The 27,972-nt window shown below is 51.6% G+C and overlaps 2 protein-coding genes across 7 annotated transcripts in view; one reads left to right on the top strand and one right to left on the bottom strand.

Moving 5' to 3' along the window:
- The window catches only part of Afap1 (actin filament associated protein 1), a 115,800-nt gene extending 111,085 nt beyond the window's left edge, over positions 1-4,715 (top strand). For all 4 annotated transcript variants that reach the window (XM_057772061.1, XM_057772063.1, XM_057772064.1 and 1 more), the window contains one exon: positions 559-4,715. In XM_057772061.1, coding sequence (XP_057628044.1) covers positions 559-585 — 27 coding nt within the window. In that variant the 3' untranslated portion in view covers positions 586-4,715. The remainder of the gene's footprint in view (positions 1-558) is intronic.
- A 10,778-nt stretch (positions 4,716-15,493) lies between these two features.
- Positions 15,494-27,972, bottom strand: part of Sorcs2 (sortilin related VPS10 domain containing receptor 2) — a 383,934-nt gene continuing 371,455 nt past the window's right edge. For 2 of the 3 annotated variants that reach the window (XM_057771883.1, XM_057771881.1), the window contains exons 21-27: positions 27,322-27,445; positions 26,186-26,298; positions 25,271-25,396; positions 23,957-24,056; positions 23,364-23,466; positions 20,677-20,783; positions 15,494-18,734 (exon numbers count right to left, since the gene is read on the bottom strand). In XM_057771883.1, coding sequence (XP_057627866.1) covers positions 18,670-18,734; positions 20,677-20,783; positions 23,364-23,466; positions 23,957-24,056; positions 25,271-25,396; positions 26,186-26,298; positions 27,322-27,445 — 738 coding nt within the window. In that variant the 3' untranslated portion in view covers positions 15,494-18,669. The remainder of the gene's footprint in view (positions 18,735-20,676; positions 20,784-23,363; positions 23,467-23,956; positions 24,057-25,270; positions 25,397-26,185; positions 26,299-27,321; positions 27,446-27,972) is intronic. The other variant, XM_057771882.1, reaches the window with a different exon arrangement.

A 27,972-nucleotide genomic window follows, 5' to 3' on the forward strand; every position in this document is an offset into this window, starting at 1 on the left:
CCATCCACACATCTATCCACCCATCCATCCACACTTTCCAGCTTTCACTTTCTTGTGATAAAATAAGCAAATCCATCCTGATCTATTGACCATTTCCAAGTGTGTGTCTCATTGGCATCCACCTCCAGAACGTCATCTTCCTAGACTTTGTCCCTGATAGGCCTTCTTCCCGTGCCTCTGGTACCCACCATGGTATTTTTGTCTCTATGAACCTGACTACCTTGAACTTGCACATAAATAGACTCGGGCTCTATGAAGTCCTTAAGTACATGGTATCCTGGAGATCCATGATGTACCAGGAGTCATCACTCCCTTCCTTGTTCATCTTGATGAGTGTCCCACGTCCGGAGGCCACAATTCCCTATTTGCCCCTGCCGGGTACTTGGATTGTGTTTATCTCTGACTGGCTACATAGAAGTGGGTGTGCTGTATAACTATTTTGTTCAGGGGGAGCCTGCATTCTGTTGTTTGTGACTGAGCCCCCACACTGTGTAGGGCCATGGTGACTTGTGGTGGCCAGGATCAAATCACCTGCACTCACACCCCTCTCTTCTCCAGGAGTGGGAACTGAAGAATGGGACATAGAGGGAGGCCAGCCGCACCCAGACAGAGACTGCGTCCTGCCACCAGCCTCAAGTGTGATACGTGTGCCTCCCAAAGTGGCCTGAGCATGACTTCAGAAGTTTGGACTGAGTCTGACGCTGACCCTTGGCCAGCGTGCATGCACGCTCTCTACTGTATGACAGTGCCCTTTAGGAAAATTTACTTTAAGACTTGGTGTCCAAATTTGCTTGTTAGAAAGCAGAAACAAAAGGGGTTGACAAGTTGTTTTGAAGTACCCTCTGGCAGACGGGGCAGGCATGGTTCTGAGGCTCTCAGCTCAACCCTAGCTTGCAGCCATGGACCATGTGCCCCTGGGAGATGGAGTGGCCCAAGCCTTCCCCATGTACGGCCAGAGTCCATACATCATCCTGTTTGCCAGAGAGTTCTGCTCTACAGTAGCATGAACTCCTTGTGTCTCTGCAGCAGCCCCTCCGCCTGTCCCCTTGTCACTGGAGGTGAAGCCATGAGGAATAGTGCTGAGAAGTGATTTTTAAGGTTTGGTTTGGTTTGGGGGCAGACACTTTTGTTACCAGGATGGAAAAGTCATTCTTTTTGCTAATGTTTTCTTTTAAAGAAAATGTCCCTTTTTATCACGTGCTAAGCTTAGATTTTAGGGACTTTTCAGAGGGCCCGTTTCCCATTTTATGATGTATTTTGAGAGGCAGCACTGAGCTTTTCAGTCCTTGGCTAGCAGTTGCCCCTTCGCCTTGACCTGAGACCCCTGCCTCCCCTACTGCTGGGCAGGAGCTCCTCAGCCCAGGAGGTGTACTGGTCACTGTCTGCCTGTAGATCTAACAGTCGAGGCTGGAGCTTCCTTTGGAAACAGAGCAGCTTCGAGAACCCACAGTCAAGTCTTGGCCATCTTTGAACAGAGACTGATCCTTCCAGAGCACCTCCCTCCCCTTTATAATTGAAGTCATGGCTCACAGGTGCCCTCCTGTGCCCAGGTTCTGACTGGGTGGGTCTCCTCCCCTCCCCTGCCTACCTCTGTGCACTCTTTCTTGGATAGTTCATTTGCTCAATATGCCCCAGCCTATAGCTCATGGATGGGTCTAGCCTCTATCCTAGGGGTCTGAGAGTCAAACTGGCTTTTTGGGCTTCCAGGATACTGTCCAGACCTTTCCACCATGGGAAGTTGAAGGCAGTGAGGGGGAGTTAGCCATCCCCACAGACTAATTCAGGGCCAGTTATACACAGGCAATGGGCTTATTCCCGAGACTGAGAACCTGGTGATGCGATGCCGGAGGCGAGCCTTCCCACTCCAGTGCAGAATGTCCTTAGCACGCACAGGAGGAAGGTTTCCCAGGCACTTTGTCGAGGTGCCTTTTGGGCTTGCTCTCTGGACAGCCTTCATGGTTAGGATCCATGCTCTGTGCTTCAGCCCTGATGCAGCTGTCTTAGAGTCACCAAAGAGCAGCAAGATGGTCACCAGTGGACAGGGACACCACACCAGACATCTGAAGCTGCTCATCTGGAGGTCCTCCCTCCTCAACTGTCCTACGGTGCTTCACTCTTGTGCCTTCCTCCACAGGGTGGTTAGGATTCTCCACACCAGCATCTGTGTGGACTAGTTTCTGCCAGGGAACTGTGGAGAAGGACCAGGAAGAGGGATGTAGCCTATTCACGGAGCAGCAACTACGGGAGCCCTTGGGTCATCACAGGGAGCTGTGACCATTTCATGTCACATGACATTGGTGCTCTGAGAGGAAAGAGGGATTGACCTGCCATAATCTGTTGCCTGTGGGTCTCAGAGCCGTGCTTTTGGCCACTCTGATGGCAGCCTGCTTTGCCAGTAAAGCTGTGCCAGGCTTTGATTGTTACCAAAACAAGGAGAACATGCCCAACTTAACATCCAGTTCTGGCCAGCATAGAGGGACGTCTGTAATGGTGTGGGGATGTCCAGCAAATATGGCAGATGGGTTTGTCCTGATGAACACAGTAGCTCCAGATCCTGGTATTTATATCGTGTGCTAAGAAACCTGGGCTTGTAATTCACTCTACCCTAGTGGATCCTGTAAGTTCCACTGAGCCATCTAAAGTAGGTCCCAGGGAAGGCAAGGCTCCTGACACAGGGTTCTGCTGTCCTGTGTTTTCCTTAATGTTCTTAGATTTGGTCAGAAAGATAGTTTAAAGCATTTGCTTCAAAATAAGTTATTTATTTGTATATGTTCAATAAATATAGTTTTAATTTATATATGTACATATTGGACACCCATGAGACATCCGGTCAGGATCTCAGTGTTCTCATTCTGTGACCCTCCCAGAGCCACAGGCATGACCCCAGCCATCCACGGCACAGGTTTGCTTTGTGTGGAACCAGGTGGGCAGAGGGCTGAGCCATCCTCCTCCTGTGAGCTATTGGGTCCTCTGGACCATGGGAGGTGCCCCACCTTTTGGGATCCCTCTTTGTCTAAGGCCACAGTGTTTCTTGGGGTCTACTTTTATCACAGTTTGGCAAGATGTCACCAGCTTTCATAGTCCCCTTTACTTTTATGTCTGTTCACTAACCCTTTGCATACAAATATCATGCTAGCCTGTGGGCTTGCTGTGGTCCCTGGCTGGGACACGGGTGTGAACCCTCACTCTCACACAGTCTCATGTACCAGTGTTCTTTCAAGGGTGAGCATGGGTCAGCCAGGATGACCTGTGAGCTGGGTATGGACCCGTTGCACTCAGAATCTCCCAGAATCCTTGCTGCTCTCCTGCCTCATGTGCCAGTGTCTTGTCTCTTCCCTATGCATGCCTTGGTACTGGGTGCTGCCTCGCCCAGCTATCCCCCTCATTCAGCCACTTTCCCAGTTTGCTCTTGGCTGTTTCTTTGTTGCTAAGCCCATACTGATGGACTGGAGAACTGGCACTTTCGGAAAACCCACTTTGAAAAGCAATGTCCCAGGCTCCTAGGCCACCAAGGAAGGCTTACCATCCACTGTGTGGGGCTGGCAGTCCCCCGGTTAGAATTCACATGCAGGCAGCAGCAGGAGTGTCCCTGATCTCTCCTCCCAAAGACAAGGGACAAGCCTCCCCTGCTGTTGATAACCACCCCGTGCCACTCTCTGGGGATACCTGAGCCAAGTGAGTCCTCCACCCACACCCAACCTCACCAGCACACAGGATACCTCCAAGGTCCATTCCCTGGGGGTGGCCACATCAAAATGACTGACTGCCATCTTCCTCCTCCTCTTCTTCCTTCTTCTAAAGCTATTTTAAACCAGAAACATTTCAAATCCATGACATATTTTTAAATTAACTGAATGTCTTGGGTCCTGTCCCCACTGACGTACTACTAGCCACACCAGAGGGCAGGTTTTCTACTGTGAAATAGACTGAAGATGATAAGAACACTCCTGTGCTGTCTACACACAGCTCAGCCCCGGGAAGAGGTCGAAGCCATGTGTGGCCACGTCGCTGGTGTGGGAAGCCTGCCCCTTCTTTTTAAGGGACACCTTTTGCCAGTAGCTGGGGACTGTACTGGCTTTGGAAACCTCGACTTCCCACACACCAGATTGGATTATCCTTTCAAAGTGGAGTCTTCAATTCATACTTCTTAGGGACCAAAGGTGTTTCTAATGTGATAATGTTTTTAATTGATTTTCTAACAATGGTTTGCTTTCCATTTTAACCCCAGTTTTTACATTCTAGGTATTCCAAATGAACTGCTCGTGGCTCCAAGTTGTAAAATGTTTTCACATTATGAATGTAATTATTTCCTTATTGTATTTTTTAAAAAAGCTAAAGTCATATTTAAAATAATCTTGGAAAGACACAGGCAAAGAAAAGAGAAAGGTTTTTTTTAGTTAACTATGTTGGTAGCCCATTTGAAATGACTGTAAATATATTTTGATTGTTCAGCTCAATGTATTTAATTCAGAAAGTAAAAATTTTTATGCAGAGAGACTTGCAATGAAAAATCCTAGTTTTCAGCCCATTTCCCCCCATTTTGTAGTCACTTCATCCAACTTTTCTGCTTTACAAACTGATTTTTCTACTGTTGTAACTATGTACCCATCGACTGGCGCCCATTGGCGGGACTCGTTTGTGTTTTAATAAAGCTGTGCTGTGCGGCCCAGCCTCACGTCCTCCTGACCGTGGCTCACAGTGCAGCCCAAGATGTCCAGAGTTGCCTGAGTCATCATTTCCGGGGACAGAAACCAGTCCCCTGTAAACTGGAAACTGCTTTCGGGGAGCCCGCAGAACACAGGTGTACTCTCCCAGTGGAGGTTCCATGAGATGTAGGGAATCTTAGGTGAGGTGACTAAGTTTAAATCCCTTCGTAGAGTTCTGAGAGGTGTAGGGATTATGTGAGCTGGGCAGTAACTGCTTGCTGCCCAGTGTGGAACAAGGAGACAGGAGGTGAGTGGAAAGCTGGGGTGGGCTGTGGAGGATTTGGGGAAATGGTTAAAGTCCTGTAGAGAGGAGTAGGGCGCCTTGCAGGCTTCTTGGGGCCTCCACAAGTACCCTGTCAGCTGGTGGCTGGCTAGTGGACAGAGAGCAGAACAGATGTGGGAACCCACCCAGGGAGGCCCCGCCTGCCTCGGGGGCTGTAGTCAGTAATTTGAGCCAGCACTGTGGAGAAAATGCCCAGTGGGGAGCATGATGGCCGCAGGCAGGAGCTAAGTCTAGGACCTACTCCCAGGCTTGACATCTGGATCCAGAGCCATTGGGACCAAGCACCTGGGGACCATGGTGAGAGATGTGGTGGTGTTCAGGACATGGGCAAACGCAGACGCCTACTCAACCCACTCATGGCTAAGGTGTTGGCCGTTGGGTGAATTCCAGCCATTTATCACAGATGACGGAGGGTCTTGCTGCACTGGATCTGGAGATGGGACCCAAGCTCCAGGGTGCCTGCGAGAACACAGTACTCCCCACGGGCATTCAGTCTGTGGGGGTTCCTGGAGCTGTACAAGCTCTGAGAAGGTAGGGCCCACCCTCCCTTGTCCAGGGCTGGCCACTGAGTCATTGAGCCTGTTTGTAAGCGAGCCCTCAGGGTTTGGAGTCCTGGGGTGCTGCTGGAGAAAAAAGGGACTCTTCAGTGTTTAAACCGGAGAGGGTGACTGAGCGCTGGGCCACAGAGGCCCCCAGGGCTCTCAGGCTCTGGGGTATGGTCTGTAACACAGAGCTCATCAGAGATACATGTGAGGAGCCCCCACAGGAAATAGAGGAGACATTATCAGATGTCTGTGACTCAGGAAGTTTACGACAGACATCAGTTTTATAAGACTGTTAAAAAAACTGGCTCTCTCCTCATGGGAAGGGACTGGATAGTCAAAAACGCAGGTGGGAGGCACAGCTGGGATAAAGTCAGTGGGCGGGGACAGGTGTGCATTCCTCTTGAGCTGGATGTGGGTGCCCAAGCTGTTCAGGAGCATGGGGAGCACCCTCACAAATACCCTTCATAAACCTTCCCAAGAAGCACCAATCGGAGTAGAACTGGGCATCTCCTTCCTGGGGTGCTAACCTTCCCTCTGGGAGTCTGGCTGGCCTACAGTATGGCTCACTCCAGGTCCAGTCTGCCTCTAGAAATGCCAATTGAATGTCCATGTGCAGACTAACCAATCCAGAGCCTTGGCCTACTGCCTCTAGGGATGTTTGTCTCAGCATTCTACCAGATGTGATGCTGACTGCTACAAACGAGACATTCTGCTGATTGGGTCTCCAAGGAGCAAGTTAGGGGGTCTAGTGAGACAGGCCAGTCCCAGGGCCATGTCAGGAAAAATTGAAAATGGAAATTAGAGGCTCAGAAAAACCACGCCTAAATCTACACCCACAGGGAGGCTCATATCCCCTTTGCTACAGATCTTTTTTTTATTGAAAAAAAAAAAATTTTCCGCCTCCTCCCCGCCTCCCATTTCCCTCCCCCTCCTCCCGCCCCTCTCCCCCTCCCCCCACTCCTCTTCTCCTCCCTCTCCAGTCCCAGGAGCAGTCAGGGTTCCCTGCCCTGTGGAAAGTCCAAGGTCCTCCCCCCTCCATCCAAATCTAGGAAGTTGAACATCCAAACTGTCTAGGCTCCCACAAAGCCAGAACCTGAAGTAGGATCAACACCCCGTGCCATTGTCCTTGGCCTCTTGTCAGCTCTCATTGACCGCCATGTTCAGAGAGTCCGGTTTTATCCCATGCTTTTTCAGTCACAGTCCAGCTGGCCTTGGTGAACTCCCCATAGATCGGTCCGACTGTCTCAGTGGGTGGGTGCAGATCTTTTAGGCTTACCTTAGATTGTCTCTGGGCCAACCTCAGATCACAGCCTGCAGAGGGACCTGCAGAGGTGTATCCCAGTGTCCCACCCACTGTACACCTGTAAGCAGAGACTTCTCTTTCATTCCCGGCCACTCAGACCTGAATAATCACACAGGAACTATATTAATTACAACACTGTTTGGCCTATTAGCTCAGGCTTCTTATTAGCTAACTCTTACATCTTAAATTAACCCATTTCTATTAATCTATGTATCACCATGAATCTGTGACTTACCAGTAAGGTTCTGGCATCCTTCTCCTTTGGCAGCTACATGGCATCTCCCTGACTCTACTACCTTTCTCCCTACATTCAGTTTAGTTTTCCCTGCCTAGCTCTGTTCTGCCCTGCCATAGGCTAAAGCAGCTTCTTTATTAACTAATGGTAATAAAACATATTCACAGCATACAGAGGGGAACCTCACATCATACACCCACCCACAGCTGTTAGATCACAGTCTGTTACTATAGCGGGCTTACAGGGCTCACAATGGTTGCAGACGAGACCTGCTCCTGAGATGCAGAGGCCTTGCTTCTGGGACATGAACTCTCACCTTCTACCTCCACTGCTGAAGAGACCTCTACAGGGGACATTGTTATGCTGAGTTGAAAACAGATGGCAAAGCCTGTGAGGGGTGGGACCAGCAGACCCCAGCCAGGCTGCAGCAGAGGCTTGATGCAGGTGGCATCTCCTCTGAGAGTCTTGAGATGGATGCTTCCTTTTGCCCTCAGCTTCCTTCCCACGTTCATGTAGATATACCATTGAGTGCCTGGTGTTCACAGCCCTTCTTGCTCCTTGCTCTCCACCAGTGGTGTTTGAATTCCCCTTAGCCAGCAAGAGAGCCCCTGAAGGTTCTTGCTTGCTTTCTGAACAATGCTATATCCATATTTTCTACTTTTAAAAACCAGTTTTTCCTTTATAAGCATGCCACTCTGGACAGAAACCCAGTCCCACACACCTTCCCAAATCAGCGCTCCACAGAGTTCAAGTCCCACCAACCCTGCTGCCCTGTTCTTAGTCAGCTCTTGACAGGACAACTTCAAGCTACAGTCATGAGCTCCACAGACTCACTTCAAGCTTTCTTTGTGTAGCCTGAGGAGGGTCCAGAGGCTGCTGGACTCCTGTTTCCTGACACACTGGGAGAGAGGGAGCACTTAGCCCACACAGATTAGAAACCCACAGTCCGTCACCACAGCCTGTCTCCTGCACCCTAGAACCAAGGCTAGGTCATCCCAGCCAGTGCTTAGCCCTGATCTTGCATAGTCCAGGCACACTACTATATTATGGCAGCATCTCTGGTTGTCCCTGATGTCAAATGCAGAGATCCTTGATGGCGCTTGTCTGTGGGTGTCCTGGCCATCTTGCCTTTTTATTCCTTTATGTGGAAGCTGCACTCTGGCTTTATAGCAGACGGGTGGTGCAGGAGATGCCATAACATGAAGCAAATGCTTCCTTCTGTGTTGGCCATGTGATCTGATCAAAACCTCCAGACTTAACAGGAGGAAGATGTAGAGTCCAAATCTCCAGCCTTTCAGTAACCTTAAGACATATACCTGCCACTGCACCCAATCAAAATACCATGGTTAGGATGGTCTCCACCCAGTACCCGCCGCTGCACCCAATCAAAATACCATGGTTAGGATGGTCTTCACCCAGTACCCGCCGCTGCACCCAATCAGAATACCATGGCTCTGTGGGCCAAACCTTTAGAGGAGCGCCACACTTCAGCTGTTTATGACTTCCTTTCCTAGCTTCCCCATTTACCTTGAGTGGCCTGAGGGTCTGAGGGACCATTTCCCTTTTCTGACCTCGTCCATGACCAGGGCTCCCTCTCCCTTCTCACCCCTTACCTCTCCTGGTCCCACAAAAGTAGGAAATAGATCCTTACAGCCCATTTTAAGAATGGGGTGTGTATAGTGCACATCAGAGAATTGCAGTTAGAGGAAGCACTAGGCCCCTGTCTTCCTTAGCTTGCAGCTGGTGCCTGCTTGCCTTGGCTCTCTCAGTTTATCCTAGGGTTGAAAAGTTACATGCAGATATGTGATGGAGCAGAAATGGGGGAATCTTGGGACTCAGGGGGATGGGGAGTTTGGGCAGGGACTATGCAAGACCATTGAAGATTATATCCCCCCGAAGAACTCAGCCAATGAAGAATTCAGGGGAAGGGAAATGTAATTAGGAACATACAAACACCATGGTTTTTTTGCACTACATCTATGAACCAGTCCTCCTTGCCTTTTCTTTAGGCTGACCTAACTTTGTGAGGTCATAAAATTAACTGCATTGTTTTCACTACTTGGAGTCTCCAGTGCTCTTAATATGAAATGAGGATTTGTTTCTCACACCAGTCCCTGCTGTGGCCATGTCAAAAAGGCACCTGCTGTGGTCATGGGTGGTCTGAGCATTCCCAGATCTGGCTGGCACTGCAAATCAGCCCCCCCCCCCACTATGGAATGGTTTTCATTTCTGCTTCACGGCGACTGCCAGAATGGCCCATGGAGCTGTGGGATGTGCCTTCTGCTGGAATTGATGCGTGGCCAAGACTGAAGCTGTCATTATCGCTGAGTTGCCATTGACCCATCATTGCCCTGTTGGTAGGCGCAGCTCAGTACTGCCTTCTGAGCCAAGATCTAGGTAGGTCATTAGCAGAGCTGAACACGTGGGTCATAATGACATCAGCTGCAGGCTGCCAATGCTGCTGTTAGCCCAGCGGTGAGCCAGCAAGTCCTGGACTGGGCCAAGTGCATGAGCATACTGGGACTGGGCATGCTAGGTTTGGGATTCCTGTTACAAACAGTCTCATTTATACTATGACAAGGGAGCATTGCCACCCAGTTCCACAGAACATAACCATGCTTGGCTGCTATTCCTGCACCTCGAGGCATCTCCACGGCCAGTGATTCCGGGATGAAGCAGAGGAGCCATGGACGTCTCTCACAGCTCTCATGGAAGGAGGTTGGCTGGACCAGGCATCCATGTGCTGCATTGGAAGTGCCTACAGATGCCCCAACATAGAACCTCCTTTCCCTGCAAATCCTGTCCCTCTGTAAGTCCCCAGGCACTCACTACTGATGCCCCCGGCCAAGACCTGAGAGCACAGTTCAAGGCATGAGGAGGCTCTGCAGCACTTGAGCCCTGGACACCTAGGTTAGAGGTGTGAGGGCCTGGGCATGCATGGGTGACTGTGAGGGAGCTGGAAGAAGGGCTGGAGGAGGAGGGAGCTGAGTGCTGAAGGGGTGTGCTGTTGGGAGGTGTCACCTGCAATATCATCTTTATGTCTTGGTCTCACAGCACACCTTCAGTGAAGGACCTTATCAATACAAAGTCCCAGGGGCCATGGCAGGAAGAGGACATGGTATAATCCTGCCCTCTCCAAAGCACCCCCTCTTCCCTCTCCAGCTCCTACACTGCACACACACAAGGCTCTCTGGTCTTTGTATATCCTCCCAAATGCTCAGCTTTCAGCTCCCATCCAGCAAAAACAAACACAGCTTCTCTGCAGGAAGCTGGCTCCTGTCCCTAGACTGGGTTGCTCTCAGCTTCCATGTGGTCACTTTCCCCCTCCCTGTCTTCATTAGGGTTTCTAAGCAAGCTGGGGAGGAAAGGGTTTATTTGGCTTACACTTCCAACATTGCTTTTTATCACTGAAGGAAGTCAGGACAGGAACTCAAATAGGGCAGGAACCTGGAGACAGCAGCTGATGCAGAGGCCATGGAGGGATGCTGTTTATTGGCTTGCTTTACATGGCATGTTCGGCCTGCTTTCTTATAGAATCCAGGACTCCCAACCCAAGGATGGCACCACCCACTATGGGCTGGGCCCTCCCCTGTTGATCACTAACTGAGAAAACGCCTTCCTTACAGCTGAAGCTCGTTAACTGAGGCTTCTTCTCTGATGACTCCAGCTTGTGCCAAGTTGACATCCAAAATGAGCCAGTACGCTCTGCCAGCCTGGGATCACCTGTAAGGGTGGGTTTTGGTCTCACTGTCCTCCTAGCCCTGCTCTAATCTAGCACCCAGGTAGAGGGGTAATTCAAGATCAGAGGTGTCCAAGGCTTGGAGGTCAGTTTGAAGACTTTGATCTGGAAAATCCTCCTGGATTCTTCAGAAAAGGGCATCTGTGGCCCAGAAAATGTGGCAGAGAGGCAGTGTGCACATGAACGTGTGCTCGGCCTCCGTCTATCTTATTTCTACATATCCACTGGGGGCACATGTTGCCCCGGGGGGTCACAATCCTAGGGGCATTTGTGACTGTGTGTGTGTGTGTGTGTGTGTGTGTGTGCAGGCATGTGTGGCATTGTATGGCATGTATGTTGTAGTCTAGTGTGGTATATAGTGTGTTTGATGTGGTATGGGTGGTGGTGTGTGTATAGTGGTAGGTGTCTTGTAGTATGTATGGTGTGTCTGTTGTGTTTGGTGTGGTGTGTATATTATGGAATGGTATGAATGTGTTGCAGTGTGTGTGTGTTGTTTGTGTGGTTGCATTTTGATGTGTGGTATTTGCTAAGGTGTGTATGTTGTGGTATAGTGTAAGAGTGTTGCAGTGTGTGTGTGTTGTGTGTGTGTTGCATTTTGATGTGTGGTATTTGCTAAGGTGTGTATGTTGTGGTATAGTGTGAGCATTGCAGTGTGTGTTGTGCTGCATGTATTGTATTTTGGTGTGTGGTGTTTGGTGTGGTGTGGTGTGAGCTGAGGCAAAGAAGGATCAGCCTGCTGGAGATGGCGGTTCCTCTTGGTCTTAATGCCTTTCTCTTTGAGTGCCCAGCATACCCAAGTAGTTTTTTTCCCCATTTTCTCCTCTTTACTGCTTGCTTTGGTTTCTGCCCCATTGAGACCTGGTTCCTGCTTATGTTTTCATTTTCTGGTTGCTATGGCACAAACAGGCTGGAAAAAAAAAAAGAGTATTCTGTATTCTCTAGATTACAAGGAAATTCTTTTTTTTGGGGTTTTTTTTTTTTTTTTTTTTTTTTTTTTTGGTTTTTTCGAGACAGGGTTTCTCTGTGGCTTTGGAGCCTGTCCTGGAACTAGCTCTGTAGACCAGGCTGGTCTCGAACTCACAGAGATCCGCCTGCCTCTGCCTCCCAAGTGCTGGGATTAAAGGTGTGCGCCACCACCGCCCGGCTACAAGGAAATTCTTTACATGCTTACTTTGCTTTCTTATTGGTTATACATTTGAGAAAAAGGTCAAACATTTCAAAAACTTTTTCAAGTGATGGGTCCTATACAGGCAAGATGAGATTAGAAATCCATTAGGGTCCCAGGCACATCTGTGAGGACAGACATCTAAACAGGCTTGTCTGCTTTCGTGGTCTTTAATAAGGAAGGAGAGAATACAGGTACCTAAGTCCATGTAGGTAAAAATCTCCAGAGGACCCTGTGGGGAGGGATAAAAAAAGATCTGGGATAGGTTCTGATATATCTTCCTTTGTCTAAAGACGAGCAGCAACAGCAGAGCCCCCTAGGAACTCTTCATTCCACAGGTCTTAAGAACACCTGCTGCCCAGCCTGGTGGTGCATGCCTTTAATCCTAGCACTGGGGAGGCAGAGGCAGGAGGATCTCTGTGAGCTTGAGGCCAGCTGGTCTACAGAGTGAGTTCCAGGACAGCCACGGCTACACTGAGAAATACCATCTTGAAAAAATAAATAAAAAAATTTTTAAAAGAAGGAAAGAGCACCTGATATTTTCCTGTACACAGTCTTGGTCTAAATATAAACTGGAGGGTAAAGCAGTGACCTTTCATGGGAAATAGTAATCAGAAGCAGGAAGTCTCCAGGCACAGACTGAGAATCAGATGGACTGGGTTTTACTGGGTGAAGCTCGATAGGCTGTTACACGTTCCTGTGCTTCCTAAGCACTTCCGTTTCTGCCATGTGTTATCACAAAAGGAAGTACCTTTGGGAAAAACCCAGAGGTGACAGAGGGGTTCGGGCACAGCAGGGATGTCGGAGGGTCAAGAGAACAAGAATGGGTGAGGCCTTGGGGGCTCTATAATCAGGTTGTGGGCTCTGAGTATCTGGGCTGAGTCTCGAACCTGTAGTTAGGATAGAGCACAGCATTTTGCTCCACTACTGCCATATTTCCCAATGCTGCTTTACGACCTCAGATACCACACTCTTGGCTGGTTCCTGGGCTGGCCACTATACCCAGGGCTCTATGGAGGTTGGAGGATATTGTTCTCCTAGTGATGAAGCGTACCTTTCAGATGTCCACAAGCTGTGTCGTGATTGTCACCTATCCAGATGATGATTGGGACTATGACGCTTCCTCCCAATTAAATAATGGCCGCTCCTTCCAGGGTTGAGGATCCACCCTCTCTTTAGAGATGTAATCGGGAGGGTGGATGTCGATGGCTGGTTCCTGCTGAAATGGTGAGGTAGATGACAAATAGCAATGGCTGGATTGGACTCAGCACGTGTTTGAAATCTTGCTGCCCGAGTTAAAAAGAACCCGTGAGCTGCATGTAACCTGTTTCAACTGGGTGATACCAGACTCTGGGCCATGTCACAGGTGTGAAACTTGCATACTCAGGAGTTATCTTGCCTAAGGTCTCCAGCCTGCACACCTGGGTGTAAACCTGCACAGAGTGTCAACCCTGCCTGGCAGTTGTGGCTGATAACAGGCCTGGCTTATGGCCGTTCCGAGGGAAGCACCGACTGACTATCGGGGGTCATTTGTTCCCGCAATACTGAGTTTTTCTGGTTTTAACTCTGTGTCCTGGATCTTCTCTCTCAGAATCAGAACATATGCAATGCAAATTGTTCCTCTGGGATTTCTGCAAATGATTGACACTTGGAAGAATTTTTGAATTGACAGGTGGGTAGATCCCAGAATGAGGTTCACAAATCTTGGCTTCTGGGCTCCCCCTAGTATATACCCATGACCATTTGTACAATGGGCTGATGGGCAGGAGGCTCCCTGCCTCCTCCTTGCATTTGACTCTGTCTCCAGCTCTGTGAATGTGGCTGAGTTACTGCCCACTGGAAATGTCTTCACCGTGGAAATAGGATCAGCAGAGCAGCTGCAGAGAGAACATGGCAAGTGGCCCTTCTGTGCCCCTTGAAGCTTCTGTGGTTTATGGTAAATCAAATGTTTTGAGAACTAGTGGCATCAATGTCTTGAATAACAATGAGGCTCTAGGGACCCGGGCCCAAGTCCCCACAGTTGGGGACAGAATGGCAATCTGACCCTGTTGAAGACCAAAGGAGAAAACCAGGAAATGGCAGGGGCTGAACCATCAGCAGGTGTGGACTTCAGTCCAACCTCCTCCCAGGACAGGCTGGACTGCACTAGCTCCTCCCTGGTGACAGATGGGACCCACCCATCCAGTGGACTAGAGAATCTGGGTAGGGAGGAAGAGGGCAACCCTGACCCAAACCGTCTCTCTCTTCCGCCTCATTGTAGATGGGACAAGTCGGCTTCAAAACTCTTCCACAGATGTCCCTTGGCTACCTTCTCAATCCTGGGCAGAATTAGATTCCTTGGCAAGAAAACCCGATTTTCTTTTGTCAGGAGGCACAGCCCTAGCATCCCCTGAGATGTTTCCCTTGCAGGAGATGGTGGGAGAATTCAGACTCGTCGTCTATAGTCACAGAGTCCTCTAGTTAGTGAGTCCTTAAGATAAAAGGGGGTGTTACAGGTCTCCAAGCAGTTGGTCACCCCAAGTCCAGCCAGGGACTTAAGTTACACTAGACTCAACAGTGAGTCTCTTGTCCAGTGTAAACCACTGGGTTCAGTTTTACAGAGGAACAAATGGCTTTTGCAATTACATTAACTTGTCATGCACTATTTGAGCTCCCTGAAGGCTGGCTCTGGAGATGGAGTCCGGATTTCTCATTTCAGACCCAAGCATGTTTTATCTCGATGTCCTCCAAAACCACCTCTCCTGAGTCCAGATGGCCCTCCAACTCTGTGACAGGGATAAAGGAGAACCACAAAGAGCCAAATAATGAGGGAACTGTGACTATTACAATATATGATTAAAAACTTTATCTGTATCTACTACTTATACTCCTTCAAAACCAGAAGCTTGGTTATGGGAGTTCTCTCTGGGTCCTGTGTGAAGACTCCCTTGCATTTCCTATAGGGTTTACTGGAACCTTACCATGTTGCACTGTGGTAGCTTGAATGTAATTGTCCCCATAAACTCATAAGGAGTGGCACTATTAGGAGGTGTGGCTTTGTTGGAGGAAGTATGTCACTGTGGAGGCAGGCTTTGAGGTTTCATATATGTTTAAGCCACGCCCAGTGTCTCAAGTCACTTCTTGTTGCTTGTGGGTCAAGATGTAAGGACTCTCAGCTCCTTGTCCAGCACCATGTCTGCCTGCATGCTGCCTTGCTTCCCGCCATGATGACAATAGACTAAACCTCTGAACTGTAAGCAAGCCACTCTCATTAAATGTTTTCCTTTATAAGGAAATAATGTCTTTTCACAGAAATAGAAACTCTAAGACACCCACAGTTTACACAGGTAATTATGAATTTATTACCTATGCAGTTTGGATTCTCCTTTTTTTTTTTTTTTTTTTTTTTTTTTTTTTTTTTTTTGCTAAGGGATTGTTATACAGCACTATCTTCTAAGCCAAATAATTGCCATGACATCACCTGTGTCAACTTGCAACAGATTGTCACAGATGGGCTTGTTGAGTGCTGGTCTGTTAATGTCCTGGCTTCTTATAATATGATTGAGTGTTTTTCCAGAGTAGGAAAGAAAACTGGAAAGGAAGCAGGTTCTGAAGGTCTGAGAACATTATAGAAGGTTTGTAAAAGCTCGAACTTCAGCACATTGCTGTCAAACTTCTGCCTAGATCAATTGAGTTACTGGGCTACTTTCTGTAACAATTACAAGGACTGTCTTCAAAATGAAAATATACATCTAATCCAAGTTTATTTAAATGTTTGGCTTTTGCCCAAGTTTTATCCAAATATTTCACAGTTCCAGACTGGGGTAACTGATGTAGGTGTCCAGTCGTCACCCCTGGAGGCTATGGTAATGCTACAGCCAGAGGGATCAAAAGGGAGAATACCCCAGCCCTGCCCCCACCAAGGTCAGCTAGGCTTTGGGGTGCTTTGCGGCACGTCTCTAGAAAGTCAGTCACCTGTTCTCTCATTCAGTAGGCCATGGAATCTTCTCTTTCTTGGACTGAAACCTCCCTCAGCACTGTCTTCTCTCCACATGGACCAATTAGAGGGGCCATTGTCCCTCCCCCTGCCGTAACAACATTTGGTGCACATCTCTGAGAGGCGGGGAAGGAACAAGAGTTAGGCAGACATAGGTAAACTAGAACATCCAAAGCAGGCTGTCGGTCACTGTGGGAAGAAACAGCGGGAAGGCATGGGAGGCAGGTTTCTGAATAGGACAATAGAGAAAAGGGAAGTTACCCAAGGGCCCCGTAAAATACCCAGGTCAGTGTCTGTTTAGGGACTTCCAGCCTTAGGCCCTTCCCCTACCAAGGGAACACACCCCCCACTCTCTGCGTGGCATGTGGCATGGTATGTGTGTGGTGCAAATTGTGGTGTGAAGTAGGTATAGATAAGCAGTAAACATGCCTTCATACTAAGGCAGACGCGGACCATGTTGGCTTGGTATGTGTTGTGCTGTGCTGTGATTTGTGTGGCGGTATACATGTGATATGGTGTGTGACGGGGTGATGTATGTGCCTGAGGTGTCTCTATACATAAAGCATAAAGCAGATCTTCACACTAAGGCAGACACAGACCCTGTTGATGTAATCTTTGTTAAAAGCATCACAAATGATTTATTGGATTTTTTTTTCTTTTTTTAGAAAGGAAAAACAAAGAATTCATCACCTCTGCTATGCCCACATGCCAGGTATGCACAGGGCCCAGTGGAGAGTGACATGAGCCCCTGAGCTGGTAGCATCTGGGCTGCCAGTGGGTGCTTTTGCCCCTGGCTGTACAATGCATGGCACCTCAGCTGATGAGCAGGGGAACCCCGTGCCTGCTTAGTGGCCTGCAGTTATGGAGATGAGAACCAGGGAGGCTCCTGGGTCTACACACTCCAAATGTCCTTAAGAGAAACAGTAACATGAAATCCAAATAGCTAGGGAAAGCCTACTCAAGTGTCCGAGAGAGGGGCACGGCGTGCTCGCCGAAGGCAAAGACCTACAGCTGCTACTCCAGGCACTGGTGAGCTAAAGTGGGGGGCTATGTCCAGGGGTTCTGTGCTGACTTTGGACGTGGTGGGGACTGTGTGGCGCATGAGCATCTCCTTTTGTGTGACACTGGGTAAACAAGGACGTGGGGACATGGATGAGGGGAAAGGGCTCTGCTTGGGTTTCTTTTGGGACAGCAAGAAGGTCTGAGGGGCAAAATTCCTATGGTGTCACTGCCTTCACTGGTACTAGGTTCCCATCTATAGCCCCTCCCAAGGAGAGCAGCCTACAGTCACCGCTGGAGGGACCCCCTAAGCCCTAGAGAGTGGCAGGAAGTGAGGGATGCTGGGGTACAATTGGGACTGTCCAAATACCATCTTTGTGCCCCACAAAGTTGCCTTGGTCTATGTGTTCCGTCTGTGACATGAACATCCAGCCCATCCTCTAACAGAGACCAAGTTCTGGAGCTGTCCTGCGTGAGGGTCTGCCGTAGCCCTCTCCTCTTATATAGGCCACATCTCTTGTTCGGGGAGAACTGGTGGGTGCTGGTGGATGCACCAAGCAGCAGCAGAAGGTGTAGAGACACCCGGGCCTTGGTCTAGGCCTGGGTTCTGGTGGGGCAACAAGAGTCTGGAGGTGGGAAGAGGGAAGAGGAGGGGAGGGGGAAGGGGTATTGACTTCAGTTTCAAGGCAAAAGGTGAATTGTGCCAGCTCACAGCGTCAGCCTGTGCTGGGCCCCTGACCAGGCAATGGGAGCAGACAGCAGCAGGCACCCTGCAGGGTAGGAGCAGAGAGCTGACCCCAGAGCCACCTCTGCTGCTTGCTTTCTATGACCCTGAAAATGTCACCGGTCTCTGGGTCCTCTACTTCGTTTTACCAGGAGACACTGCCCTCCCACAGCTCTTCTGATTGGCTCTACATGGGTCTCTCCAACCATAAGGCATCAAAGCCAGATGCATGCAGCTCATGTGTCTTTCTGGGGCCTGTGGACTCTTCTAGAGCCCAGGCCTGGCAGAAGCCAGAGTCATCAACCTAGAGGCAGTGGAAGGCTGAGCAAGAACTGCATGTAAGGGTCCCTTCCTTTCTTGCCCCCTACCCCTGAGGGAAAACCAGAGGATCTTTGCCCCTCTAAACTAAGTCCTGGGCATCCTAAATAAGGGGTTCTGAGAGTGGGATTCTGACAGATCTTAGATGGCTTCTATTGCCTGGCCTTGAAAACAGAAAGTTAAAAGAAAGAGCCCCCAGACTCAAATAGCTCTACCGAGGCAGGTATTAACCCTGCAATGGAGAGAGTGGCTGCCTGGAGGGGGATGCCGAGAAGGCCTGGCCTGTAGACTTCCTGGCTCTGGGGACTGTGGGCCTGGGCTGACAGGTCTACAAGTCTGGTGTTGGGGGTGGCTGCGGGGTCACCCCAGGAATGGGCTGGGAGAAACCAGGCCAGGGCATCATGTTCAGGTCTGAGGGCTGTGATGCCTCAGAGTCAAGGGTGGGGACTTGGTGTGGCACCACAGGCCTGTGTCCAGGTGGGTCATGAGTCGGCTGCCCCAGGACCCCATGGGTCAGCTGGGGCTGACAGGGAGAGGTGTCTGTCCTCTGAGTGGGGACAGCTAGAGGAGATGGCCTTTCCACGGGTCTCAGGGGGGACGTCATTCCAGCTGCACTGGTGGTCCTGCGCCCTCTATGGAGGAAGCAGGAAGAGAGTGTCCTGGCCAGCTGGTGCCATCAGCCCACCAGGTAGCTGTGCATCTCACGAGAGTTGATGCTCAGGACCACACCCGAGTGGTTGCCTAGGGAACAGAACGAGGCAGCCCATTAGTGGAGATGGTGGAAAACGGACCACACAGGAACACACGTGACCTCAGATGTACCTGGGGCCAACATGCAGTGGGCACTGTGACATCCCCTGTGCCTGGTGCAGGGTGGGGGTGGGGTCTCCAGTGTCCTAGGTGGTGACAGGAGGGAAGAAAGTGCCGGGTGCCACCATAGGCAGTGGTCCAGAGGGCTGTGCAGTGAGGCACTCACTGACCTGCGTGAGGGCTAACCCTGGCATCGGCAGCAAGGGGGCGCAGGAAGGGCTGAGGCTCTGCCCCCTCTTGGCAAAAAGCACTGTGGTGTGAGGTATAGACCAGGAGACAGGGAGGGAGATGAGGGTGACAGGGGGAGAGAGGGAACACAGTGATTGTCAAAGACAGGTTAATAGATGTCCCCGCATGGGCTGCATTGTGAGACCAGGGGATGTTCTTCACAGCTGTCTCCCTCTCTTGCTGTGTGCACAAAACAGATGGTGCTAGTCAGGGGGAGGGGCTGGTGCTACCCAGGCTGTGGGGGCCAGCTTGGGGGCTGTATCTAGCTATCCGTGTGACTCTCCATCAGGGCCTCCACCTCACTGGCCCCAGTTAATCTTCTGTACCATCAGTTGCCAGGGCACCATGGAGAAGGACTGTCATAAGCAGTGTCTAATCCACACCAAGGTCCCCATGAACAGTGTCCTGGCACTGTTACTAGGAGCTTACATGTCGCATGTGGCTGCAGGATAGTGGACTACTGTCTTCCCGCGACCCTACACCCTCCTAGCAGAGGCTATGATTTCCTTGCATGAGAGTGGAGCCGGTTATCTGTGCACTTGGCTGCAAAGCACAAAATTAAGCATAAGGCTATGCACAAGGCTACCTTCCTCCAGCTCCCCCTTGTCACACGAGCGACTCCAAGGCCAAGTTCCAGCTACCCATCTGCAAACACTGAAGCAGCCGCTGCTCCCAGGGTCAGACAATGACCAGAAGTCCTAGGTCTGGGACCTCCTGAGTGCTCGGTAAGTCACTGATGCTGTGAGGGCCCCAGAGGCTGCACATCCATCCTCTGATCAATGCCCTGGGCTGGCAGATGTGGGGAGTGGCTGGAAGGGCTGGGGAAGCTGCCCCTCGCGCTCAGAAGGCCTGGAGGATGCAGGATGGGATCAAACTGCCCTTGTGCCCCTTTGGGTGACTGAAGACCTTGCTGGGTCACAAATTCTCAAGGTGGGGCCATCATGACTCTGAGGACCAACAGACTGGGATACAGGTCTTTCAGGTGAATGCCTGTGACAGCTAACCTGTACAGAGCCTTGCTGTGTGCCACACTCTGCAGAGTGCTCACAGCCACTAAGGGTGGGTAGGCAGAGGTACCCACCAACACCAAAGGGCTATGGGTAGGACCTGTGTGGGACAGAGATTCAGGTAGTAGGGCTCTGGTTAAACCTAGGCACTGTACCAGTTAAGGAGCCATAGGACAGAGAAAATGATATAAGGGAGATGAGGAGGGGGGCCACAGCCAAGGTGACAGGTCTGGTCCTCTCCCTGCGGGCATGACAGGAAGGGAATTACCTTGGTGGAAATCCTGTGTAAATGGTAACACGCTGTTCTGAGGGTCCATATGGACAATGCTTTTGAACTCTGCACTTCAGTAAACAGCTAATGGGAGTGCGAGGGAGGATGGGGGTGGGGCAGTCTCACGCTCCTGGGAGGGAGCTCCCTGCCTCTATGAGGGCTCTTCAAGCTGACCACCCACTCTCCCAGGAGGGTGCCCTCAGGCAGTCTCTGACTTCACCCTGTTGGCCCGGGGCTCTCTCTTTATTGTGGCAGAACTCATGGGCCAGAGACACTCTCTAGCAGGGCTGGCCCGGTCTGTGCCCCTTGGGCTCTGATGGACCCCTTGGTGGTGTGAGAAGCAGGGTCCCCATGCCCTGGCCCCTACCCTGCATGGTGCTCTGGGCATCCTCGCTGTGGCTCACGGGACTCGTCATCTCCTGTTCCTTCTCGTTGTGCATCTGGGCGTACACCGTCCTGCCCGGGCGTTTCCTGCTGGCCAGAGATACAGCTCCGCTTTGAATGAGTCCTTGATCCCAAGTCCCTTGTGGGCATGGTGTAGATAGTGCCACGCAAGACTGTTCCCCAGAGAGCCCACCCTCCAGTATGTGCCCTCTACCCAATGTTCTGCTGTCCACCGCTAGCTGCACATAATCACCTACATATTCTTTATCCAGGCACACTATGGCTGTGGAAGCTCTGGCTTCTTTGTCTCCTAGCACCTGGCAGCCAGGACAGTAACACACACACATACACAAACACACACACGCACGTGCATGTGCATACACACACAAGCACATACACACCTACACAGTGCTGGGGCAGTCCTGAGGGGCAGTAGTTGAACTCTGTCCATCTAGACTTCATGAGACTCCACTGTCCACTTTCTTTCTAGTCCAGGCCCCGGGGGGAAGCAGAGAGGGTGACAGCACATTCTGCCCCACTAGGACTGGGGCTCAGAGCCACAGGCAGGGCCCACTGTGTTGAGAATAGCCCCACTAACTCCAGCCAAATATAGAAAGGTCAGATGCCCATTCAGAGACACAGAGACTGAGGCAGGGAGTGGTGGTGGCGAGAGCGTGCGGAGGCGTGTGGAGGTAGGCACATTCGGTCCCTTGAGTAGGAGAGGAACTAGCTGTGCCCAGAGGGGGTATGAGTCATGTCCCCTTCAGGAAGGGACACCTAAGTGATGGACATAGATGTTGGGGGTGGCCCTACCAGTCACTATAGACTCCTGAGTAACCAGTGACAGTCCTGCCAGCCCCGCAAGGGGCTTGGTGGCTGTGAGACTGGGGAACATTGAGCGGCTTGTTACCTGGCATCCCAGTGCTGAGGACAGCGTCAGTCAGAACACAGCCATCCCCCTAGTGCCTCGGGCTAGGCAGCGCGTAAAGCCCAGACGGATGAAAGGAAAACGGTGCTCTAAAGCTCTAAAGTCCCCTTCTACTGACTGCTCAGAATTCCTCTGCCCTGCTCTGCCTTTCCCCCTTGGGGCTGCGGGGGCATTTGGCCCCCCATCTGAGCTCTCTGTTTCTATGGCAACATATCCCTCTCCCCCAACTTTAAAGCTTGAGCTGGTTCAAAATGATGGTCTTGGCCCTGAGGATGTGAGACCAGCCTCACTATGGTCACATCTGGCACCTCCCTGTCTTGGTACATGGCAGGAAGTGTCCTGTCTTCTGGGCCACCAGCACCACAGGCAGCATCCTTGGGGCAGTTTGTAGAAGAACCTCTGGACACTTGGGGAGTCTGGAGAGCGAGGCTGACAATCACCCACAGGGACCAGAACTCTGTCCCTGCTATGAGCCTCATCTACCGCAGGCAGGACCGCCGGCCTCTGACTGACCACCCACAGCCCTGCATGTCCCACACAGGATGGGACCAAGTCTAGAGGAGAATCCATGCTCACATTGACATTGACATCCACCCATGCAGATGTCCAGGAGTATCCGTCTGCTTGGCCATGGGCATCCACCCAGACCCAGGGCTTGGTCCTGCCACTTATCTCTCCACCCAGGCCTCATGTCCCACCATCCTGGAGCCATGCAAGGCAGGAATGCTGCTTAGCCAGCTTCTTTTTCTTTCTCCCTCCTCATTCTCTTCCTTTGCATCCCCTTTTATAGACAATAACACTACGGCTGTGAAGGGGGGAAACCTTTATCTGACTGAGGCAGGCCTGTGGCAGGACAGCATCCGGCCAGATCTCTGAGGTATGCTCAAAACTAGACCACCTGAAGGGCTGCCTGTCACTTAGGTCCTGGCCCTGTAATATGAAGGGTCCAAGGGACAGAGGTGACTAAGGTATTGTCACATTGGCCTGTAACACAGTGTTCCAAGGGTGTCCTTGCTAGAGGGAACAAATAGCAGGCACAGGCCCTGAATCCAGGCGGGTTTCACAGGGGGGTTGGTGGCTGCCTGCCTTCAGGTAGCACTACCATGCCTATCACCAGAATCCTTGTAGTTGAATCTGTCGAGTGGGCCTGTACCTTCCCATGGTCACCACCCCAGAGCCGCCTCCCAGTGGAGCCTGTGAAGAGGACTCAGTTCTGCCAGCCATCAGCCCCACTCAGCACACTGGCAGAGAAGATGAGGGGCATGGCTTCCTCCCAACATCCATGGAGCTATCCCATGCACACTGTGAGGATGGGCCACAGAGGGAAGAGGGGGTTAAAGGTCTGTGTAGGAGACACATGGTCTCTCAGTCCCCCTTGGAGTTTCTGGTACCCTCAGGTCACTGGAAGCCCCTGTGGCAGCCATAGTTGAGGTGTGGGAAGCCGGGAGGCAGAGGTACAACAGGCCAGTCCTGTCGCACCAGCCTTAGGCTCAGTATTGTGCCTCCTCGAATCCTGCCTCCTCAACTGTAGGGCAAAGAGTGTACCCTCCAGGGAGGATGAGTGAAGGAAGAGATGCCCTGAACCTGTGACGAGGACAAGGCTGAGAAGAAGAGAAACCGAGAGCCTCCTGGTCACCAGCACAGGAAAAGACTCATACCACCTTCCTCTATGGCCTATGGAAGCCACCGCCTCTAGTGCCATGAGCGGCTTGCCACATGCCAAGGCTGCTGGGAGGCCTTACCTTTTGAACTTGTAGAGGATGAAGGCTCCCACCGCAAAGAGCCCAATGACAAAGAGAATCACCACAGCCCAGTAGCCACCACTGCCACTTGACCTCTGAGGTCCTACAAGGAGAACAGCAAGAGGAGAAGCTGTGGGCTGGTTGTCCCCAGCCCTGGCCTAGATGAGCCTACTTCGTGCTGTCAAGAAGGACTTTCACACGTGGCTGAGTGGACAGCAGGTTATGAAGGATAAAGAACATGATATGTGGCCTTGGAGGGTTGGCCTCTCTTCCTGGCGAAATCCTACTTTAAGTAGGGCCTACTTTGCCTGTGTTTCCTGCAGAGGGGAGCAGCACCCTTCTTCTGTACTGGTTTTGGTGAATCGGCAGGTTCTTGATGGTTGTGGTGGCTGCCTCCATACAGATCATGCCAAGATGGTGAGGCCCAGGGCTAGCTGTGTGAGAGTTGATGTGTCTAGCCAGGGATGCCCCAGGCAGAGGAATTTCTGGCGGCCAGATAAAGGTTCAGACAAGCCCTACAATCACTCCCAGCATCCACTGGCCTGGTCTCATGCCCACCCTGACCCAGAAAGGACCCATGACAGGTCTGTCACCTTCATCTGTGTCCCTCAGGTCCACCAGGATACGGAGCCCTCCTCGAAGGATGAAGCTGATCCTATGGGAGTTCAGTGCCTGCTGCACGGCTGCCAGTCTCTGAAAGCAAAGGAGGTCACTGGAGAGGCCCCTGGGCCTGGGAAGGGATGTTGTCTAATGCCTCTGTGTTCTCATCAGGGAACAGCAGGAGAGCCCACCAGTGGGGTTCGCTAGGAGCCACTGATGGTGCAGGTAGTCCCACTATCAACAAACTCTCATTTCAACACAGAACAGAGGACAGGTTTCAGTGTGTGTGTATGGGAGGGGGGGAATGGAAGACCTGGAGTACTCCCGAAGTCCCCACCATGGTAATGGTCAGTGAGGCTTGCAGGAAGTGGAAGACCACAAACACAAGGCAGGGCAGGACACTCCTCCGAAGAGGGGAGTCAGAGGAGCTGGTGGGTTAGGGAATTCTGGGGGGAACACAACCCCTGTGACATGGCCAAGAGCTGAGGCTCACAGCCCTCATCAGATCTTGTCCAGGCCTCGTCATGTTTCTGTCACCACCTTTCAGCCACTGTCCAGGACCCAGCATAGAAACCCAGCTGTGCCCAATGACACTCATGTCCATGCGGCTACGTCTCTGAGATCCTAATCTTAGCTAGATCCACTGAGCAGAGCCAGAAGCTGCAATGGGCACAGAATCCCAGTCTTTGGAGGAGAGAAGGCTTTGCCTCCATCCGCACCCTGAACATTCATTACAGGTGCACACTAAGCACACTCCTGCACACCAACACCAGGGGGTGGTCATCCCATGACCTCCTGGGTGCCTGGTTGGCTACCACTGTCCCTGTGACCTTGTCTTCACCTTCAGAATGGAGCCAGTTGGCACAAGGCTACTCAGCGTATGGGGGTCTCTCTAATGACAGTCCCCAAGGTGCCCCCTGTCAAGGCACTTCATGGAGGATACCCTAGGATTGCTGAGCTGACGTCTGGTTTGCCCTGAGGCCCAGGGTCTTCCACAGTGCTCACCTGTGTGTCCCAGTACCCCTAGCAGCGAAGCTGAGATCAGATGACAGCTCCAGACGATGATGTTAGAGGGTGGAAACCATCCCCACAAGCTGCCTAGCCTCCTGCCCTGGAAGCTTGCCTATCTCACCAACCTTGGATGCCAGGAGATGGTGGTACCCCAGGTCAGACAGCATTATAGAAAGAAATAAACCTTCAAGTGATGTCCCATGGAGATGTGCTTGTCAGGAATGACTCAACCTATGCCTTCAGCCACCCAGCCCTGCGTGCAGGGCACACCTGGGATCAGGTGGCCATGGACATACCTTGTCACTTGTGAGGCTCCTCTTCCTTGTGGGCCTGGGAGGGGGCAGGAGCACATACAGGTCCGCTATGGTGGGCAGTCCTGGCTTTACTACGGTCACCAGCAGCTCCTCAGGGATGCTGGTTTCCTGTGGGGACAGGCAGGACACTTGGATCCTCTTCTGTTCCTCATCCTTTGTCACAAGCTAAGTTTGCAGCAACATCTGCCCTCTCTTCCTGACCTAGGTATGTCCTGGTAACCTGTCCTGCTCCACATTCCTGCCTCTCAGCCCCTTTCGGGTTCTGGCCATGGCCCTCATGCTGCCCCACCTGCTCAGACCTGCCCTTGCAAGCATTTCCCATCCTGAGCCTGGCCCAGCCCTAGCCATATACCTGTACAGCCCCTAGCTCACAAAGCTCAGCTCCTGGGGAGCCCTCTGCCTCCTGGGAGTTTCACTCCATATCCGCTGAGCTAAACTCCTGCTCATCCTTCATTACCCAGAACTCTTTCGCCAGCAGCATTCACAGGATGAAGGAAGTGTGGTCAGGGTGGGTTTCTGCTTGTGGTAGTCTTAGCTAGGGGGCTAGCCTCTTTCTTTCTGGGCACCGAGGGACTTAGGTATCCCACTGCCCACTCCAATCCACTACCTTTGTCATGAGTTGACTAAGAGAAGTAATCACCCACATTTTTTTTCTATGTCTGAGGAGTCCAGTACAGAAAAAGCACCCCACAGATGGGAACTGGTTGTGGCTTTAAGAGCTCTTCAGAGTAAAGGAACTGACGGTGTCTGGCAATGTAGTCCTGTCCCTCCCCTGAGCATACGACCCAGGGCAACCCACCACTTCCCAAGCAGCCCCAGCCTTGTCCCACCCTCATTTCTCAGCCTACAAACCACACCATGGCTCAGGATAGAATTGAAGCTCAAACTACAGGGCACCTTGGAGAGAAGCCGGGTGACCACCAGCCCCACGTCCTCCCTCCACTCAGGAGTGTTGGGGTTAAAGGTGTCCAGGTCCCTGGAGAACTGCAGAGGCACCACCTGGAACTGAGCTGGAAGAGACAGGGTGGAGCCTGTGAGGTTTGGGGTGTGGCTGGGACCCTGGACAAGGTAGCAATGCCAGATGGTCCAGATAGCCTCACCGCTAGCCCCACGGACCAGGTTCTGTGTCTGGAAGATAAGAGCCCTCCTTTTGCTCAGCCCTCAGTGCCTGACATGTACTGATGGCTACAGTGGCTATCAGTGGCTATCATCCGGGGAGGGAGCGTGGCATTGCATGCACCTGTTTCATGAACTCTACCCTATGATGTCATATACTTCAACCCACTGGCCACCCCACTGTGCCAATAGTCACATGAGATTAGAGGGTCCATCTTGTCACCCACATTTCATTTCTTAGGGCCCACAGCTCCGTTCTAGAGTCACGGGAGTCCTAACCCCATATTGTCACCTCCGCTGGCTTCCTTCTTCTTTCTCTTACCGAGTGAGAAATAGATATGGGGAGTAGAGGGTTCAGGGGACAGTGTATTGTGAACAGTGACCCAACATCCTATGCTGTGGGCAGGGAAGGCAGGACCAGCCCAGGGCAGCCTCATCCCTCAGCCTGCAGGGTAATGTGACTGATGTCTGTGGTCCACGACTGAGGGACTAAGCTGAATGAACTTCAGGGGTGCTGAAGGGGTAGTGTGCACTGGGGAGACCCCTCCTCCTCCAGACACAGTATTTTACTGAGGAGTTGACAGCCCCAGAGAGTGAACACCATCACCATCCCTAGATCTTCTTAAGGACCATCCTCAGAGTGGCAAGTCCATAGGGACGGCAATATGGATGCTCATCTGTTCTTGTTAAAATCACTGAGCAACAGACTCACGGGACTCACACGACACACTATGCATTTTATAGAGGGGAGAAACTGAGGTCAGAGAATCTGGGGCACTTCAATAAGGCCATACAGCCAGTCACAGAACCCAAATCTGCCTGGACTCCTGTACAACCTAGGACCACCCAAGAGTGAACGGGCCCTCTCCAGCTGTGCACCCATGCTGTCCTGTGTAGGAAGGAGGGGGATAACTCACCCAGGACACGGATGACCCTGGAGTCCTGCAGTACTGAGTTCCCACAGGCAGCCTGCACCGTCACACGCACATCCCCAGCATCTGTAAACCGCGTTGTCACGGAGTTGTCCAGGGAAAGCAGAGGCTGTGGGCACAAGCAGGATCAGGCCTGTCTGGCAGGATGGAGAGCTATGGTCCACTGTCAGGACCATCCTGGGACTGTGCTGGCTTTCATAAGCAAGTGGGAGGCTGGTGGTTTCTGCACTGGCAGTGTCTGGGAGGTGTGGGGGATGCTAACACACCCTAGCTCCAAGCTGGACCGGGAACATGCCCTGCCTCCATAGCATGGCACGGCCTCTAGAAGAGGCTGCCTGTGGCCTCATCTAGAGCCTTCTGTTTGTTTTCTAAGCAGCACAGGTCAGGCTCTGTGTCCCATCCCAGTTCAGGTCACTGTCCCACTCATGGTAATGTCCCAGCAGGAGCTCAGACCCTGCCCTGTGGCAGGAGGCAGATAGCCTCATCATGGGTGAGTGGTGGCATCACCTGGGTAACAGGTCAAGCTATGCCTTCTATAAGCAAAGGCTCTGGAAGGTGAGTATGGAGCTTGGGGCATTCAGGTGGCAAAGCTACACAGAGCCTCAAACCAAGAGCCCTGGTACTTTTACAAGTCTC

Source organism: Chionomys nivalis, chromosome 6 (genome assembly GCF_950005125.1).
Source record: "Chionomys nivalis chromosome 6, mChiNiv1.1, whole genome shotgun sequence".
NCBI classification, from domain to species: Eukaryota; Metazoa; Chordata; class Mammalia; order Rodentia; family Cricetidae; genus Chionomys; species Chionomys nivalis.